General features: G+C 44.0%; 1 protein-coding gene across 1 annotated transcript; it reads right to left on the bottom strand.

Annotated features, from left to right (window-relative positions):
- Window positions 1-18: 18 nt before the first annotated feature.
- On the bottom strand, window positions 19-20,097 carry LOC110981248 (insulin-degrading enzyme-like). Its single transcript, XM_022238652.2, has 24 exons — window positions 19,919-20,097; window positions 17,512-17,720; window positions 14,796-14,872; window positions 14,511-14,537; window positions 14,265-14,368; window positions 13,399-13,568; window positions 12,755-12,877; window positions 12,418-12,530; window positions 11,961-12,050; window positions 11,267-11,432; window positions 10,614-10,786; window positions 9,682-9,788; window positions 9,308-9,410; window positions 8,209-8,441; window positions 7,545-7,689; window positions 6,947-7,057; window positions 6,687-6,807; window positions 6,290-6,381; window positions 5,915-6,026; window positions 5,179-5,346; window positions 4,878-5,002; window positions 4,224-4,371; window positions 3,090-3,322; window positions 19-2,057 (listed from the first exon to the last, which is right to left on the bottom strand). The coding sequence occupies exons 1-24, from the start codon at window positions 19,984-19,986 to the stop codon at window positions 1,962-1,964; spliced, it is 3,114 nt and encodes a 1,037-aa protein (XP_022094344.2). The 5' UTR covers window positions 19,987-20,097; the 3' UTR covers window positions 19-1,961.
- Window positions 20,098-20,427: the final 330 nt, after the last annotated feature.

The following is a 20,427-nucleotide window of genomic DNA, read 5'->3' as shown; positions in this document are numbered from 1 at the left end:
TAGAAAACGAAAAGCTCATTTCTTGTCATGATTTCTTTAATCATTACAGCTACGTACATATACATTGCACTGCATGGTTTATCACAGAACAAAGAGGTATGTAATGAAATCTTGCATATTGTTGTCTAAGCATCGTGGATTTTGAAAAGAAAAAGAGAAATATTTACACTGCATAAATTTATTCTACCTGAATGGTAACAAGTGAGGATATGCATTGTCAACGACATAACATGAAGCATAGGCAGATGGGGGCTATTTTATGGAATTAGGAGAATATGATCAGCAATGTACAGGGGCATTTGCACTGCTCAAAATTTTTAGGTTTGCCAGGAAGTGCTTATTATGAATAAGAAAACCCACTGAATATGAAACCTAATCTGATTCCCCCCACGTCCCCTGAATGGGGGTCCCATTCTGAGTTTCCTTTATGGAATTACATTTAGATGTAGAAAGGAAATCACAGGAAACAATGTGTAAAACCACCATATGACGGCAATTCAAATTCAGAGAAGTTTACTTTTTCCAACTTGTTACCAGATTTGAGTGCCTATCTAGTTCTAGTTCTTTCATGGTGCATTTTCTTTCCACAGGGGAAAACTACACACAACAATGTACATTTTGACAAACACGTGTATACTTAGAAATGGTTAAATGGACCCTTTAGCTACTGTCACCTTCAAGGTCTTTTCCTTGTAGTTGTACATTTTCAAACGTAACTTTTATTTTCACACCAAAAACTTCCGGACTGCAACATGAGTTAAACCAAATGATGGTATTTAGTTTGGCCGCTTTTTGTTGAACTAAAATTTGTATTTTTTTAGCCAGCAGCAGATAGTATTTTTCTTCAATAAGTCAGCTGCACCAGGGAGGGATGTTTATGATAGTTTTGGTGCATCATTAGACCTTGTAAACATGATGCAACAGTTCATGAGGCAACTGATAAATTCCTTCCACTGGAATGGGGAATAAAAACTTGATTAAAAAGAAAGACTGCTGCGAGGCTCTATTCCAGTTGCAAACTGCATGTTGATTTTTACATGCAGGACTGGTCTGAGGGTGCTCAAGTCGTGGCAAAACTTTACTACTGGCGGGAAATGTTAAAGATGCAACAAGCCCCTTGACCGTCATTTGCAAATCAAACAATCCCGTGTTTAAAAATCTCAGGTCTATTGGAGCAGTGACATTAACCCTAACAATCCTCAATCCTCCAACAGGTGAAGGATTGAGGAGTGTTAGGGTTAATCTTGACTTCTAGTTCCAAATGCATTTGAAAAAGATTCTCCTAGGATCGAAACATCAGGCCCTCAAAACTTTTCTGCGTTAGAAAACTACCTGGGCCAGCGTCACTGAACAGAACATGCGATGCAGCCAGACTTCTGAAATTATGGCCTCAGAGCATAATTACCCTTGCCCCCCCCAATTCCAATCACCACTGAAGCACCATTAAACCCTCACAAATTCTAATGCTGGTTGCTGTGAAAAAACTGGTACTCATACTCGGAGACATTTTTTGGCTGTTCTCATACTCGTGGAATTGTTACTCAACAACTAGAACGTTGGAATACCTGTACTGCTCGCACTCTCCCAGGTATATTTGGATAAATTACGGTGTGACAGTAATCATAACCACACTTGTGCACACCCGTACTTTTCGGAATTCATTCTCAGATTGGTGGAAATGTACTCAACTACAACCACACTGATACTCGGATGCTTATTTTCATACTCGTACTCATTTTAATGGAGAAAAAATTCTTGTTGACAACAATGTCGATCCTGTTCTGTGAGGACGTTTTTCCATCGTTCATCCATGACCAGCTGCGCTCCTATCAGGCAACATGCTGTAGGTTTTTTGCATACTGACACACTGTAATTGAATATTTAAAAGAGATAAATGCCCTATGCGTAATAATTTGCCATAATAAACAAAAGGAATGACTATGAGGATATTTTTGCCTCATCTATAACTTGGATTTAGCGCTGCTGTTGTAGGGCTCGGGGAGGGGGAATAACGGCAGGCCCGTCTTGAATCCTGTGATATCTTGAACAATGATCGCCTGAAAGAGGAAAGAAACCAAAACTCCACAGAGTGAGATATTAATTGAATGTCTTGGGTAAATCACAAACTGAAGGGATAAGTGAACATCCTAAGTGCCCCATACTTCATTCTTTCTAAACGACAGGACAGATAAAGTAAAGCTTCTGTCACTGATATGCTCAATGCATGCGGGCCAACAGGTGTGACGCCATAAACCTTCAATGACCATAACGTCAAAACCGTGTCAAGATACATTGAAATTTTACATTTTTACTGATAGTGAGCATCTTTACAAGCGAACTAAGTTTCAAAACGATGGTGCATGTGACCGTCAGATCTCAGGGGAGTGGAATCCCCCTCCCCTGGCTGTGAGAATTGTCTAGAAACCTGGCTCTCGAAGGTTTAAAAGTCAGGTTTTCATCGTTAAAAAGAGTGCACAGGCAATTTCTTAATGTTTCAGCTTTACCTACATAATACCTCCATGTAAGATGAACAGAAAGCAGGAAAGTGGAATTGAAACTACTTTTAGGGTGAATTGAAAGTTGCCAAATTCATGAACGGCTATCCGTCTTACACTCTACCCAAAACATATGGAATCGTCCCTATACTTCATGATCACTGATAAACCACGTACATGTATTAAACAATGCCATCAAGTGCCCATTAGCCAAAGAGAGGGCTGGCAGCATGCATCTGACACATACTTGTATACTTGGAATGCAGGGCCATGCGATGTGCTCGGGACCTGTACACAGATGCTGTACTGTTGGTTTCTGTCTTGTGTCAGGGCTTAGTGAGGCAAAGGGGTGTCTACATCTGAACTTTATCTTTGTCCCCTACTTTACCTTATTTTCCCTCCCCACCTGACTGTTCAGCTCAATAAAAAAAGTCATGTTTTGCTAGACAAACTATTTGTATTTAGTGGAACGTTATAAAGCTACAATGGTTTTGACGTAAGTAAAGAAGGCCGAGACAGATATGGAGCCGAGATATAATTCGGGGACCCCCCTTGGTACCAGGGAAGGGTTGGGGGGGTGTAGGAGCTTCCAACCTGCGGCAGTGGAGGGGTGGGTAGCAGGTCCATGCTGTTTAGGCTTGCCAGGTCTGGCTGGTCCCCATCCAACTGGTCCCCGGCCCCCTCCAGGTTGGATGATGGGTCCACAGGGGGCATGATGTGGATGGACATTTTGTGGCGGTGTGGCGCATCCACGGCCAGGAGGTCCTCGAAGAATGTCAGGATGTCCTCCTTCTTCAGTGTTTTGAGGTAGGCCACTTCTATATTGGCTGATGGAGTAAGGAAAATAAAGATTTTTCTCTTAAAAGCATCACGTTCTGTTACAGATCCCAAACTCTGTTTTTTCCCAAATTTCATGAGATCCCTGAGTATGTAGAAAACCAATGGCAAATTCTTTGCATAGTAACTTTATGGGGAATCAAGGCCCAGTGTGTAGTATAGTGGTTAGGTTCTACATTCCCTAAGCCTCAGAAAATCCCAAACACCCCACTCCTCATGGAATTTAATGGATATGGGAGGGGTAGGGTTCAAAATGACACCAACGTTGTGCGGCGACCAATGCAATGGCACAGCTGCAATTGAGTCCATGACACGTTCAGCCAAAAGAAATAGGGTGAACAATGACACAGGAATGCATCTGTTGTAGTTCATTTGAGTAGAGTTAGCTAGAGATCGGAATGTCATGGACTCTCTCGGGGGCTTCTGATGGACTCAACCACAGTCCACATGACACAACTCGGGACCTTGAGCTCAAAGCAAACACAGGCTCGCCCTGGCACTGGGATGATGTGGTCAGGGTTCCAACAGAAATCTGAAAACCAAACTCAAGGACTTTTCTAGGATTTTCCAGAACTAAAATATAACAATTTCTGAGACATTTAATATCATTTAACTGAGACAAGTTGTTTGGTATTATGACCTACTACAGACTGACAAAGACAGCCTGTAAATTTATCATTATTCTTTTATCACATCGAACACGGACTGCAGTATATAAGAAAGAAAAAAAAAATTTGCATGATCTTGATTTCAATGAAATTTTCCTGACTTTTTTCCTCTGACTACGGTATTCCATAACAACCTATTTTTCCACCCCTCCCACTTTCCATAACTTTTCAGGACAACTGTTTCCCAGGATTTTCCAACTCTGCATGGTTCACTATGACATACCTCTGTCAAAGTTATACTGCTTGGAGGTGATTTCTGACCAGTATCGCCCGGCCTCGCTGGCCAATCTCTTCGGTTTCTCTAGCCTCCGCACAGCAAGTGCGTTCACATGCTTCTGGAAAGCCTCCTCCGAAAGCTCCTTGATGTACGTCTGTGGATGAGAATGAAGTCTGACTGAGTAAGTATAGATGCAGATATCAAAAACTTTCTTTTTCAGTTCTTGTTTTATCTTAAATGGTTCTTGAGCCTGGCATGCTGGTAAGGACATAAGGTTGCAGGCTAAATAACAACTTTTCAGGGGGTCGATGTAACTTAGCCTGAGATAATGAAACAAGTCCTGTTTTACTTTTAACCATTTTTGGAAGCAGAATAAACATGGTTTCCAATATAAAGTGCCACCAAGAGGTTTCTTAGGAGAGGCTAATTTTGCAGTGCACTGTGGGAAAAGCAGATGACATCAACGCATTAACTGGTACTAACAAAGGCTCAAGAATCTTTCACTCCGTTTGGAAGAGGGGTTTTAACAGGCGTAAAGTATGGAGGCTTCAGATATTGCTTACAATACATATTAAAAAAATCTTCTCTGCTTGGATAGGGAAGAGAGGGTTTTTTGAAGAGGGGTGTAGTTATGGGTGGGGGAGAGAGTTCGTGTCCTACCTGCATACTGAGTAGGAAAGCCTCGATTCTGTTGTCGAGATATTGGGGTCTCTTCTCTGATTGGATGATGAACCTCAAGCCTTGAACGCCATTGGATCGCCGGACACCGCTGAATACAATATAACCTGCCAACGAGTTTCATTGGAAAAACCACGTCTCAATGATTAGTAGCATCGCATGATGAAAATGACAGGAAAACACTACATATTGTCATTGGACGTCTTGATGCACAGTTCTGATATGTGAGGACCTTAGGTCAGGGTAGCCCCTATAACAAGTTTTACTTTGCGACTGGCCCTACCTAGCTGTTCCTTGGTTCTCAGTGTGTCGAAGCACGGCTCGCTGATGATTTGGCAGAAGAGTTCCAGGAGCATGTTGCTCCTTGTTGACTGCACGTCTGTCTGGTAGTAGACCTCGATGCCGGAGGAGCTGTGAACATCGTTATGGCGGTGGTAGTTGTAGAAACAGCCTGTGAACAAAGGACACGAAACAAAATGACTGCTGTTTGTGTAAGAAATCAAAACAGGTCCCTTAGTCTTTCACATGCGACCCAACCTAATAAAATGAGTTGGAGGTTTAACAGAACTACTACTGAATTGAAAGCCTTCCAAAGAATCTTTCACAATGCATATCAACGCAAACTCTCTACATTTTGCACTTACACAATATCCATTTGAGGTGATATACCTCAAAGCAATGAACTAAGCTTGCTCTTTTTCGTGCAAACTACAGCAAAGACATAGCTTTACGGCTGGATTTTGTATGCTCTGGTCACGTATCTACTCAGTTCCCAGCCACAATGATAATGCTCAGCGCAGATTTGATCTTGACATCAACAATTGAAATCAGTAACACTGAAATCAAAGTGTAACTGAATGAAAGAGCACCATCATTTCCCAATCAAAATCCTTGTCAGAATGGTTAAGCAGATCCATGGACAGAATCCATGGGTCATAAAGTTGCTTTTTCTTGACGGTTGAGGGGCTACCATGCAGCGAGCAGCATACAGGAGGGAGTTGTACATTTCACTGACTTACCGTCAGGGAGCTGGATCTCTCTGTGTCTTGCCAGCTGACTTGGGAGAAGCGGTTTGCTGTTGCCCTGCTCCTTCAAGATGCTCTCCACCATCTCCAGGGCATTAAGGGCTTGCTGCGTAATCAGGAACGATTGAACAAAAAAAGGACCACTTAGACTGAGAATTATCTTCGGTCGTAAGTAGCTGACAACAAGCTGTTGTAAATTTGCTCAGAAAGACGGCAAGAGGAAAAGTGTCACTATCAAATTTGTGTTGAGGAAGTTTTTAGCACTGTCTGAGATTGGTCCATCATACTAAGGTTGAAGCTCACTAAATTTTCTTTCTAAGAATGATCTGAGGACTCTGCATGATGGGAGCTGCTTTCCTTTTTTTTTACCTGTTTGGTCATGTTGCCATGGATGAGGGCCTCCACATGAAGCCTGGACATAAATTGAGGAATGAACAACTTCAGTCGTTCTACTGTCACCTCTGTTCAAACAAACAAAATGAGGGCTGGATTAGGATATGAGAGAGACTCAACAAAACGTGACCATAAAGTCAACTGTATCAGGTTGATAAAGCATCTATCAGTGTTGTAGTCAAGCCTATCATAAAGTTCCTCCAACGAAACCAGTCATAAATAATAGGGTGCACAATGACAAAGGAATGTTTCATATCGCAGTTCATTTGCATAGCCTGTGACTTGGCTTGAGACTGGATGACTTGTGACGGACTTGCAGGGACTTGTGAAGGACTGGACCCAAACGCTACTGTCTGCATACGTGTGTGCTTACCGTCAATGCATTCAAACATTTCGTCTTTTGTCCAGGCTAGCTCTGACATGAGAACCGATGTGTAGTACACGGCGTGCTGGTGGGGCTGCTCTGCCCGGAAATTCTGCAGCATCCTGGAGTACTGGAAACACAAACAAGCGCACAAATCAGCACTGAGTCAATCTCGTAAAAGTGGCTATGCCTCTACATGGGGGACACCTGACTTGTTATGGTTCATGCCACACACTGGGTCGCACTGACAATGAGAAATGCTTGCTCACTGTTTCTTTGATGACCTCAAATCGGTTGACGTCAATCTCAAAGTTAGTCATCTTCTCCAGGATCTTCTTGAGCAGCAACATTTGTTTGTCGTTGTAGCCTCCCAGTTGAATCTGTGGGGCAAGAGAGCAACATATTGATAATATGTCATGCATTCAGCTATGGGTCAGGAAAAGCCATTTTCAAATTGCAGGTGCCTGGTTGAATGGTGTCATGCTTCACTGCTGATCCTAAACCAAAGTAATTTTGAATAAAGAAAAAATACTGTCAAAAGTCAATGGTATGACTCATACTGGTGAGCAAAACTGATCCAGTCTGTGTTACATATGAACAAGGTCCTAGTATAGTCGTAATGATGGAAGAGTCCTGTTTAGAAGCACGGAAAGACTGTAATTAAAAAAAATGAAACAGCTAGGCAAAACTTGGAAAAGTAACTGTAACATGTCTAATTATCTTTCGTATCCCTTCACACCACATTCTAACTTCAGGAAGCAAATGGAAACTTTCAACACTTCCAAAAAATCTTTTAGGTGGGAATGGATTTGGTCCGTACAAAAATGTTGCCAGAATCAGCCAGAACTCCAATCATTCCACACTTACGTTGATTCCGTAGACTGTGCTGTCTATGTTGTAGTTGATGTTCGCCAGCTCGGCGGCGTAGGCGTACTCGTTGAGAGAGTCGCGCAGCAGGACAGCAAAGAGACAGGTCAGGTTGCAGTGCAAGGGGTCCATGTAGGCTAGCGGGCTGTGGAGGAATGACAGCAGTGATATAGTGATGGGGATCACGGCCTTGGGGCCAACTGCACAGAACTGGACACCACGTGGTTAATTCTGCACACAGTGGGTTCGAGATCAGCTTGACCAGATGTGGTGTGTGTGTCCTCAGGCAAGACACTTTGTCACAATTTCAGTCTCCTGACGATGGGCAGGGCATACTTTCCAAGATGTCTCACATTATTACTTCTCCCAACCCTGGAGTAAAATGAGTACCAATATTTTTGGGGTCCACCTGTCTCATGGGAAAAGAGGTGAGAAAAGCATGTCTGATTTTCACAAACTTGGTGCCAAAATGACCCAAGACATCCATGGAAAAGGCTTGGTATGATTACAAAAATGCATGGCAACAGAATTAGAGAGAATGAAATTGGTGGGGCAGGGGGAGACAGAATCTCTCCCCCAACTCTTCAAAAGAATGAAATTTGGGAGGGGGATGTGAGAGAGAGGTATGCTTTGTTTAGAGTAATTTATTAACAAAATTTCTAACCTGGCTATCTCCATCATGGTGCAGACTTTGGGAAGAAGGAACGTGTCATCCTGTTTGAACCACAGCAGGGTGAAGGGTGTGTCCTTGATGAGCGTAGGCAGGGCTATCCCCGACGCGCCCCGGGGTGCGTCCGGGCAGTCCTCCTCTCGGGGGTAGATGTCAAAGTTGGTGGCAATGAACTCATTCCTTGAGGGGAGTTTGAACATGTCATGCAGGCCAGCATCCTTCCAGCCCTGCTCGAGCAAGCACAGGAGCGGAGAACAAGCCACAGGACACTTTAAGCGTTACACACCTTGTGTGGACATTCCTTTGTTTCCGAGTATTTGAGAAACCTTGATGAAGCTACTCATTTCTCTTGCACTGTGAGACCTATGTCAAGCTGCATATTTTGTTGATGGTCTCCTTAACTGTTATTTTTCTGTATGCTACAAGTAACCCTCGTCCCAAAATGACTCTAAACCGATTTTTTTTCAGAGAGGGCAGGTTCATCTTTCGTTTTCAGGTCCGAGGGGGTAATACAATGCCAGTACACAGTTTCATGTCAAATTGGGTGACACAAAAAGAATTTTGGCTGCAGACTGCTCTCTGGTCTCCATAGTGCCTGGGCACTATGGAGACTTGTGCATACCAGGAATTTTCCATATCACAACTTCGTCTCCGTGTTAGGCACTGTCTCTAAAACCAAACCTACTGCAGGCCTATAATGGTGAGCCAATTAAAAATGCTTTCATCCTCGTATCCACTGCCTATAATGGCCTATAATGGTGAGCCAATTAAAAATGCTTTCATCCTCGTATCCACTGCCTATAATGGCCTATAATGGTGAGCCAATTAAAATGCTTTCATCCTCGTATCCACTGCATCTACATGTAGTTTTGGCTCTCTACTGAGTCCCAAACTCCAAACTGGGGGGGGGATGGGAAAAACTGGGCCAAGCTGGTGACGGCGATGCAATCCAAAATTTAGGACCCTCCCACACAAGACCATTACTATATTTAATGCCTTCTTCAACACAAGCAAAGAGCTGTACAGCTCAACAATACGGCATGAGACAGGCTCTGGTGACTGTCAGACGAGGAAGAGGTGTGTCTGTGCTCACCTTAATTGTGTCTTCTGGGATGTGCTCCAGCTTGTACTCTGTGCCGTACCACTTCTCCACCGCGTCTGTCTTGCCTTCAAAGCTCTTGGAGATCACAGCGACCCTGAGCGACAGAGAAGGGGAAGTAATATATTCCAAGTTACAGCCAAACTGTCACTCTTTAGAGACTCAGAGTTTTGGTGTAGCAGCCCTGTGGGAACAATATCCTGTGGAAAAAAAGCACTGGCCTGTATGTAAGATGGCGGCCATGCAAACCCTTCATACACATTTCTCAGTGTGGCCTGTTTATGACTGCCAGTGCCCGACATACACAGCACAATATTTAGAAAACCTCCAACATTTTACAGGCAAGTTTAACCTTTTTTTTTTTTTACCTGGTATTTTCCGGGGTTAGGTGGCTCAGCACCATGCCGATCAGGTCCGGTCTGAAGTCTGGCATCATGTAGGGAGCACTCAACACCTCCTCCACTGGGTAGTCTTGCTACAATCAAGATAGGACAAAGATTAGCAGCTGGCTAGGAGACAGTTCAAGTGGGAAGATGCTGGGACGCTGTTCCGCTACGCAAAAATCCATTACAATTTTACCGCCAACTATAGAGTGCTGAAGTGAATACATCAAGTGCACAATTATGTGTGTAAAAGGCATAACCATCAGAACCAGCATATGAACCATAGAGCACTCCCCATAGAGCCACCAACGAACTAGGGCTGGAAAGCTCAGTTCGTGAAACGAGTAGAGTATCCCGGAGGTCACAGGTTCAAATCCCACTCCTGTCAATTTCTTTGTTCATCTTTATAAAAAAATAAGCTGACAGATTTGGGAAAACTGTCAAAGGTTTTGACTAGCAACTTGGACTTGAGTCACTCTTTTTGTGACTTCACTTGTAACTACCAGCTGTGACATGAGACCTGACTTGAATTTGCAAAAAAAAAAAGGCTTAGCACTTCACTTGGACAAATTTGGACTAGTTTAAGTAAGAAGCTACTCAGGCAACCCAATAATTTTTTAAATTGGGCCTATCAATTTATATCTTGCTTGCAAACAAAATCAGACTTCGTTCGGCTGGCAGGTTCAACTTCTGATTTCGAGTCTCGTCTACCCCGCTGATGCATGATGGGGATGAAAAATGTTGGACTTGACTTGTACTTGGACAAAGAGAGTTGTGCTTTGCCTCGTATTTGTATCAACTGCCTTATGACTGGACTTGACCTGTGACCAAATGACTTGTGACTCAACTTGACCCTTGGAGAAGATATGACTTGCTGCCAACTCTGATCACTTTCACTGGGGTATTCTGAGACTCACATGCAGCATGCTGGCCAAACGGGTGACGTAGCCTGCCGGTCTCTCCTTGTCCTTGAACTGGAACTTCATGGCGTCCAGGTCCCGGCACTCCTCATGAACCCACTCCTGGGGTCCTGCCTGGCGTAAGAGATTCAAGTACTGGAACATGTGACCGATGATGTCGTCCACGTGGTCTGAAGTGAAAGACAGGAGACATAAGTCAAAAACCTCCTGGATTTTCACTCATTTAAGCAATTACTGCTTACAAAGAATTCCTATAGTCACCTTCAGTGTGCAGCTATGCCCAGGTTTGACCATCTCACGCAATTACTTGATATATTTGTGCACATTCTGGCAAAAATTAGTTACATAAACTCTGCCATTGCACATTTTAAACTTAAAAACCAGTGTACAGTTATGTTTGTTAAGAGAATCTGGACTGACTCTCTTTGTTGAGGGTCCCCTGGGACATTTTGGACTCCTCAAAGTAACCACTGTATATGTGCGGTCTCAGCAATTATGAAATGAGATAAACTACACACAAAGAATGTCCCTCAAAGGCTCTTATCTGTATGCATGCCTCCCAGTGCTAACACCAGTTTTTTCAGGGCCAATAAACTTGTGACCAACAGGACAGGGCAAAGAGAAAGCAGAAAAAAAATCTGTCAATGTACCGATTCCCTCTTCGCTGAGGTCTACATTGATGATGAAGAACATGAAACCCTTGGCACCTTCCTTGGCCCCACCGCACAGCGTGTTGACCCAGCCCTTGGCCTTCAACTCCGACAGCAGACTGCCCTCCCCTTCGTGCCCAACAAGGTGGCCTAGGTAGTGGGCTGGCTACATAAACAATGATTAAAAAGACAGGCTTGTTGTATGGACTAATCTGAATGGTATGTCACACATGTAGTGGCACCACACTCCAGAGCAAGGAACCTCCCTAATCCTCCAACACTGTCCCTTGTTTGTACTTTAACTGTCGAGAGGGTATCAAGCCCCACGTAAAGTAATAATAGTTGGTCCCTTTTTTCCTCAATCCTACAAAATGTCACGGATTTTGGAAGGTCTGGGTGGATTAGCATTGAAATGTGTTGCATATCTTAGCACTGTTTTAACCAATACTGGACATTAGCATGCAGCATAAACGTATCATCATGTAACTTTATGGTCTAAGTTCTTATTTGACACAATGCTCTAGGAGAGATGGCATTAATCACTTCACTTCTGTACGATTGAAACTTCAACAATTCTAGTCGTAGTTGTATCTGAGTCATATAATTCAGATGTGACTCGTGTGGTTTACGACTTGGCAGAAAATTTAGACAACCACCACAAATTGTGAATGGTCTGAAGAAAAATGCGAGGTACCTTGGATTTGTAGTGTTTCCTGAGGTCAGGTATCGGGAAACTGACGTTGAGCTGCCGAATGTCCTTCACTGGAACTACATTGCACTTCATCTGCAAGAGAAAAAACATCAAGAAGAAGTCTAATTTGAGTGACACTTCCAACAGAACAGGCAAGCTGACCAGAGAACAAGCTTGCACTTTAAACATTTCTGCAACCAAGGAACAAAATCTTTTTGTGTTTGGGCATGCAATACTCGGAGTACAGCTTCAATGTCTCAAAGAAAGACTTCTAGTCCGTGTCTAAATTCTGTCGCTGTGACTGCAAATAACACATACACCTAAAGAAGCCACTAGCCAGTAGGTGCAACCAACTTCCACAGACTTGTGTATTACTCATGACTGTACAGCCAGAGAATTCAAACACTTAGGGCATGTTTTATATGCAGCTGCGGCTGTAACAACTGGGACACAGCCTCACCTCGAGATGGTCCTGGGTGAAGGGATGCTGTAGCCATTCCGGGGTGATGACATTCTTGTTCTCCACCTCGGCAAACAGTGGGACCACCATGTCTGAGAGCTCATCCAAAGATTCTGCAATGGCCAAGAAACAGTATGACAGGTCTTGGGTTTGTTCAAAAGTCCTTTCCTCCAACAAAAATGTGACCAGATTCCACAAAATGAACCATCAGGCCATTTATTCAGTACCTTTGTTTCAGCAGATCAAGCTCTTTGTTCTGATGCATCTTGACTTGAATGAAACTGTCTCATTTGAAACTAGCATAGCATTAGAGACTTTCTCAAAATCTTTTTCTGACCTCTGCCCAGAACGGCCAGTCCCATGATGTTGGAAGAGTAGAAGGTATCGTGGAACTTCAGTAGCTCCTGTCGGACATCGATGCCTTTCTGAGATGGGATGGCCTGGAGTGTCTCCTTGCTCCCTGCCGTGCCCCCCCAAAAAATTCCAGAGAACAAGGGTCAAAATTTCACAGGGTTGTGAAGGGAAAGTTCACGGGCTATTTGATTGATGACATTATCAAATATGCCCCGGAAACAATGAATTTTTTTTTTAAAGTTCAGAATGCACTTGCAAACTTCAAGATCCATTTGGCTTGGCAAAGAGAATTTGGAATGGCAACGCCCTTTGGCTTGACAGAGTCAACCCGACTCAGCAGCAGTGGCAAAGTTCTGTTCCAAACGTCGGGGGCAATACCATTGTTTCGAAAGTATTCTTGGATGTAACACTGTTTCCTTTGCATTTCTATCAGCAAATGCCAGGTTGTGCTTTGGTTTCAGACAGGGTGTTTGTTTCAGAATTCTTAGGGAGGATTTGGGGTTAAAAAAAAGAGTAGAAAACAGAACCAGGTATTTTACATCTTCATCAGTGTCTGGTTAATTGTTACAGCCCCTGTGACGAGTCAAATGTGTCTGCTTTTTGTTATGAAGTTTGTTTCCTACTGACCGGTGTTGAATTTGCAGTAGGGGTGCTCGGGGTCGACGGTCGACTTCTCCAGCTGGTAGAGCCGCCACTGGTCTGCCTTCAGATTCTTCTCGTTCTCCGAGTCCACGGCGTTGACTTCTCGCTCCTGGGAGTCTTGGTTGAAGAGTGGGGAAAGGAAGAACTGGGCAAACCTGAGCAGGAGGGGTGTAAAGGACAGCGTAAGGGGAAAGTGTACATGTAGTTCTCTGTAAGGCAAGGGGTGAAGGGTCCCCCTTTTCTGCCCCAAATGATCTCACAGAGTTGTTAAATGCAGACGTTTGCTTAGAACAGAAAACTGTTAGCTTCACAAAACTAGGTTACCAAAGTGTCACATAATGTGTATTTCTTGTGACTGGTTCTCCGCTGTAACTTGGGACAAGAATTAGTTTAGCAGAAAAGGACAAGAATTAGCTTAGCAATATTTTCTGCTCATTATTTATCAGGTCTGTGACACTGGGCCCTGACAAGCCACTGCCTCCTAAGTTTTCTGGAGATTTTGTTCAGTAATTAAAGTCAGTTTCCTGGCATTCTTGTGGTCATCTGCTAATATCTTTCCCATAAAATTTGAAAGTCTCCTCTAATTTTCTGCCTTCTTCCCCCCCATCATTTTTTCATTGTTGATACGGGATTTTTTTTTATTAGGCACTTTTTTAGATGATTGTTTGAATTTTCTGCCTTGATATCAAATATACATTCCACCCTCCCCAAGAAATTAACTCATTATTCTCTTGGGGTGAGCTTGTTTTGGCGTCTTTGTACCGGTTTCTCAAATAAATGTGTATTGTGTAGGGTAAATATGAAACTTCAAAAAGACAAAAACAAAAACGGACCAAAGCAAACCATTTTACCTATCAAGAGCTCCAGCGAGGTGTTCATGTGACACATCAAAGTAGAAGTTGGTGTGTTCCAGGCTTGTGTAGGCATTGGCAAAACCTCCATGCTGGTTCAGAAACTAAGATAAAAACAAAACAGAATAAAACACTACAAATGCTGCACTAAACTACAGGCATACTGGGAATGAAATAAGAAATCTGCACATTTCAACTGGTAACTATAGTCACCAAAGTCATTCACGACGTATGTAAATCACTCACCTGGGAGTAGGCATTTTCTGATGGGTACTGTAACACAGAAACAGAGAAATAAATAAGGCCATTTTATAGGTGAATTTTTGATGGACTTTGTAGCTCAGACTACATCACTACATTCAATACAGTGTCACACTCAGCTTTTATTTGATAGTAAAGTCCTGCGATCTGTTCAAAGCTTGGAATTCAGCCAAGCACTCAGTGTCTTCTTATGTCCTCAAGCAACCTACTTTATGTTGATTTCCATGAAGGAAGTTCAAAGCAAGACTTTTAAAAATTTTTCAGACTCGCCTTTTTCGTGCCGAGGAAAAGCATGTGCTCCAAGAAATGTGCCAGGCCTGGTATGTCCCACGGATCTGACATGGACCCTGGCAAGGAAGCAAACCATCATTGATGGGTTAAAAAATGCTTGGAGGTCACATACAAGGCCTCATTTTTTGCCAACATGCCGTATTAGAACATTGGGCTGTGACTTCTGCTTGCAGAAATATCTGACTACAAAAGCCTCATGAATTCTAATGTGTTGTAATCTACAGTACCGGCATTGGCTATCTGTGTCTGTCCACCACTGTACCCATCCACTTTGCTGGCGACTCTCCTGACTGGCATTGGTTACCTGTGTTTGTCCACCACTGTACCCATCCACTTTGCTGGCGACTCTCCTGACTGGCATTGGCTACCTGTGTTTGTCCACCACTGTACCCACCCACTCTTGTGGCGACTCTCCTGACAGGCATTGGCTATCTGTGTTTGTCCACCACTGTACCCATCCACTCTGCTGGCGACTCTCCTGACTGGCATTGGCTACCTGTGTTTGTCCACCACTGTACCCATGCACTCTGCTGGCGACTCTCCTGACTGGCATTGGCTACCTGTGTCTGTCCACCACTGTACCCATCCACTCTGCTGGCGACTCTCCTGACTGGCATTGGCTATCTGTGTCTGTCCACCACTGTACCCATCCACTCTGCTGGCGACTCTCCTGACTGGCATTGGCTACCTGTGTCTGTCCACCACTGTACCCATGCACTCTGCTGGCGACTCTCCTGACTGGCATTGGCTATCTGTGTCTGTCCACCATTGTACCCATGCACTCTGCTGGCGGCTCTCCTGACTGGCATTGGCTACCTGTGTCTGTCCACCACTGTACCCATCCACTCTGCTGGCGACTCTCCTGACTGGCATTGGCTACCTGTGTCTGTCCACCACTGTACCCATGCACTCTGCTGGCGACTCTCCTGACTGGCATTGGCTACCTGTGTGTGTCCACCACTGTACCCATCCACTCTGCTGGCGACTCTCCTGACTGGCATTGGCTACCTGTGTGTGTCCACCACTGTACCCATCCACTCTTGTGGCGACTCTCCTGACTGGCATTGGCTACCTGTGTTTGTCCACCACTGTACCCATCCACTCTGCTGGCGACTCTCCTGACTGGCATTGGCTACCTGTGTTTGTCCACCACTGTACCCATCCACTCTGCTGGCGACTCTCCTGACTGGCATTGGCTACCTGTGTTTGTCCACCACTGTACCCATGCACTCTGCTGGCGACTCTCCTGACCGGCATTGGCTACCTGTGTCTGTCCACCACTGTACCCATCCACTCTGCTGGCGACTCTCCTGACTGGCATTGGCTACCTGTGTCTGTCCACCACTGTACCCATCCACTCTGCTGGCGACTCTCCTGACTGGCATTGGCTACCTGTGTCTGTCCACCACTGTACCCATCCACTCTGCTGGCGACTCTCCTGACTGGCATTGGCTACCTGTGTCTGTCCACCACTGTACCCATCCACTCTGCTGGCGACTCTCCTGACTGGCATTGGCTACCTGTGTCTGTCCACCACTGTACCCATCCACTCTGCTGGCGACTCTCCTGACCGGCATTGGCTACCTGTGTCTGTCCACCACTGTACCCATCCACTCTGCTGGCGACTCTCCTGACTGGCATTGGCTACCTGTGTCTGTCCACCACTGTACCCATCCACTCTGCTGGCGACTCTCCTGACTGGCATTGGCTACCTGTGTCTGTCCACCACTGTACCCATCCACTCTGCTGGCGACTCTCCTGACTGGCATTGGCTACCTGTGTCTGTCCACCACTGTACCCATGCACTCTGCTGGCGACTCTCCTGACTGGCATTGGCTACCTGTGTCTGTCCACCACTGTACCCATCTACTCTGCTGGCGACTCTCCTGACTGGCATTGGCTATCTGTGTCTGTCCACCACTGTACCCATGCACTCTGCTGGCGACTTTCCTGACCAGCATTTGTTGCCTGTGTTTGTCCACCACTGCACCCATGGAGTTTGCTAGCCACATTCCTGACCAGCATTCGCTACCCGAGTCTGAAGATTGCTGGTGACTTTCCTCACCAGCCTTGATGTCATCACCCATCTTCTCTTCTCTCTGCCTTTGCGACACCCTACCCATGTCATTCCCAACCATTGTGTCTATGACACGCAGTTGGGACATGCCCAACTTTGTTGACACAGTTTGGGATGCCCAATTTTGGTTGGAAAGAAACACTTGTTTGAGAAATGAGGCTGTGGGCAAGCATTAAGTCTTACACTGTGAAATTGTGCAGAGATTAAAAAAAAAAAAAAAAACGGATCACAGTCGGTGAAATAAACGACTGAATCCAAGCAGAAATGAGGAGAGATGGAAGGGAGATCAAAATCAGTGAAATATCAGCTCAACATGAAACAACAATGGAATCACCCCATCCATGACACAAAAACATGTAAAAACACTTTAAAAATGGATAACAGCCCAGTTCTCGCTATCCTTTTTTGTTTGTGCTTATTATAATTCAATTTTGTTGAATGACCAAAATTGGGCGTGCCAAGCTTTGTTCACAAAGTTGGGCCTGCCGGAACCGTGCTGTGAACATTTAGTACACACTTGGGGTAGTCGACACATTTGGAGCATAGCAATGCCACCCATTCTCACCTATTCTCAAAAGCTTGGGGGGAACTGATCTCTGACTTTTTTTCAGAACTTACCAATGTTGACGTCCATCGCTGCTGCCGCCTTCTCTGTAGTTGGATCACTGATGAGCAGCACCGTCATGCCGTTGGTCAACTCCAGGCCCCGGTAGGTGCGCTTGTCCTCAGCTGACTTGATGAGGGGGTCAAAGTGCTTGGCAATGTGCGACGTCACTGTCATTTTTGGGGTGGACGATGATGCAGATGATGAAATTTGCTGTCTGGCACTGAAGAGAGAAGGAAACAACCCTTGAAGTTTCATCAACATGTGTAATGCAACTCATTATACGCGCACAAAATCCTTACTCCACCCTTTTGTGTATTTTTTCTTACCCCTAGGGCAAGTTGATGACTGTCCTGACACTAAGTGACAGGTACACACCATTAATGGAATTAAGACACAAAGCATGAAAAGGCAAAACCATAAATTTTATTTGTTATCTGTCAAAATTCTTCACAATTTCCACAAAGCGAGACAAAATCCCCCTGGGTACTTCACCTGTTTGATACATGTATCTCAGTTCAGTTTTCAAAGATGACTATTGTTCAACATTTTGCATCTGTGAGTGAGGCCAACTTCTGGCGACAATAGGCCTTGATGATTTTGATTTCTAACATATGTCCATTTCTAAAATGTTCGCCTTTCAGAAGTCGGACTTGGAAGGGGATGTGTCTTTTTTGGTCACCTTTTAGTACATTTTCAATGGAGTTCGAGGCAGTAGGCCTTCTGGTTCTAGGCCCTAACTTTCACCCTTTTTAACATTTGAACATGGTCGGGCGATAATATCCACCATCACCAAACCGTAAGGCGAAAATCCAAATGTGGACATGGTCGAGCGATATAGTATCTACTATCACCCCACCATGTCCAAATGTTAAAAAAGGCAAAAGTCCAAATGTGGACATGGTCGGGTGATAGTATCTACTATCACCCAACCATGTCCAAATATTAAAAAGGGTGATTTGTAGAGTCCAAATTACATGTACATGTAGGCCTACTTGGGCTAGGCTAACTCTAACATGTCTAGATAATGTAAGGGGAAAGATTGTCTTGTGGCAAACACAATGTTGAGACTCATTCATAAGCCTAACGTTCATTCATTCATTCATTTATTATTTCTCAGGGTACAAAAACCAACACAAAATACAAAAAGCGATACATATCAATATATAAGAACAATATTTGCTGATGGATAGCCTAAAAGCAAACTCAATCACAGTCGAGAGGGTCTCCATAAAAATGTCAACAAATGCAAGAAAAACATCAGACTAAAAATGACTAAAAATACAAAAATGCACAAAAGTAAAACTAGATCAATAAACAATGGAATGTACATTTCTGAATGAAGCCACCCCCCTATAGGCCCGCAATTTGGGGCTTCCGGTGAAAGAAATACCCCGAACTGGAAACTATCAGTCCCAAATTCGGGATTTATAGAATATTTCTATGATGCCTCCTGATTATGGCATGTCATACAAGAAAAACGCCAGATAAAAAATGACTTAAAATACAAAAATGCACAAAAATAAAACTCGATAAATAAACAATGGAATGTACAGTAAAAATACTAGATCAATATTATGGCATCAAACAATGTTAGCCTCAGGAGACAACCAATGGTCTCTCAACTTTGAAATGAAAGAATTAAGACTGAATACAATTTCTGTTGTGACATCTATGAGTAAAGTGTCCCACAGTCTTGGGAATCTAACAAATAATGAGTCATAAAAAGCTTGTGTACGTGAGGAAAAGTGAAGAAACTTGACCCTGTCAAGATGCCTAGTATTGACTACGGAAAGACTTTCAATATTAACATTAACATGAAACCTATTGTACAGACATTTAGCAATGAAAGCCACTGACAAAAAATTCAGCCTATTGAGTAAGGGAGGTAAACCCAGTTGGATGCGACGAGCAGTATAATCTAAGTTGTTAATGTGAAATCCAGGTATGTGCCTACGGGGTAAACCTAAACAAGAAACGACGTTGAACACTTTCTATGGAATGCTGCAAAGAAACCAGACCAGGGAACCAAACCGGACAAGCATATTCGATAATAGGTCTAATAAGAACACAAAACAGTTTCATTTGGATTTGTGGATCTCTAGAAATAACCAACCTATTGACAAAGCCTGACATTTTAGTTGCTTTAGACACAGTTAAGTCAACATTACAGCAGTCAACGTTACAGCAGTCCCAAATAATTTTCAGACATCAAGCACTTTTCAGCCTAATCCCCCTGGCACCTTAACTTTGGAAACTGTGATGAGAAAACAAGTCTCTGACATAATTGACACAATCGGCGAATGTGGGTGTGCAAGGTGGGTCGCGGTCGATCGTAACTGCGCCAGGAATGGGTAGCCTAGCATGGGGAGGGAACTGATGACTAAACTCAGTCTAAAATTGTTTCGCATAAACTTCTACCTCAGTTCAACTGCTGGACTCTTGCCACAAAGATTCAAAACACGATATAAAACTTGTAGACGAAGCATTGGTTGTGGTGAAATTTGGCACTAGAGTAATCACGGGTTCAGCTTTACGGTTCCGTTGGCGTTACAGACGTAGACGTAGGCCTACGTACGTACATGTACGTACCCAGAAACTTGTTAATCGACCCATGGTTAAACTTGCACAGCGCCCTCTGTTGAAAATGCCGCCGGCGGGGGTGTGTGTGCGCATGCTGGCTGGGGCAACCGGGGGGGGGGGCACTGGAGGTGAGGAGTGTTTTCAAAAACAGATTTAGGCAAGAACAGTTTAACCTGCAATTGCATCATCCAACCACATACTAAGTATACATGTCGTGATATAACTTGGACTGATAGTCGAAAATAAGTGAGTACAATGGTTTTCTTTAGAGAGCATGTCCATGCCGGTTGTGCGACGTTCATGCTGCACCCCTTTAAATTGGCACTAACTTCAGTGGGCACGTAGTT

Source organism: Acanthaster planci, linkage group LG13 (assembly GCF_054643075.1).
Source record: "Acanthaster planci isolate LZ-2023a linkage group LG13, COTS_SCS, whole genome shotgun sequence".
Lineage (NCBI taxonomy): Eukaryota > Metazoa > Echinodermata > Asteroidea > Valvatida > Acanthasteridae > Acanthaster > Acanthaster planci.
Note: the sequence above shows the minus strand (reverse complement) of the source record. Positions and strands in the feature narration are given on the sequence as shown.

Bases quoted from the DNA above. Each gene is read 5' to 3' on its own strand.
- LOC110981248 (XM_022238652.2), bottom strand. From the start codon at position 19,986: ATGCTTCGTCTACAAGTTTTATATCGTGTTTTGAATCTTTGTGGCAAG. The intron at 8,442-9,307 runs GTGAGCACAGAC...TTGCTCGAGCAG, and splicing joins TCCCAGAAGACACAATTAAG to GGCTGGAAGGATGCTGGCCT. The intron at 5,003-5,178 runs GTAGGGCCAGTC...ACTCGTTGGCAG, and splicing joins GAGAACCAAGGAACAGCTAG to GTTATATTGTATTCAGCGGT.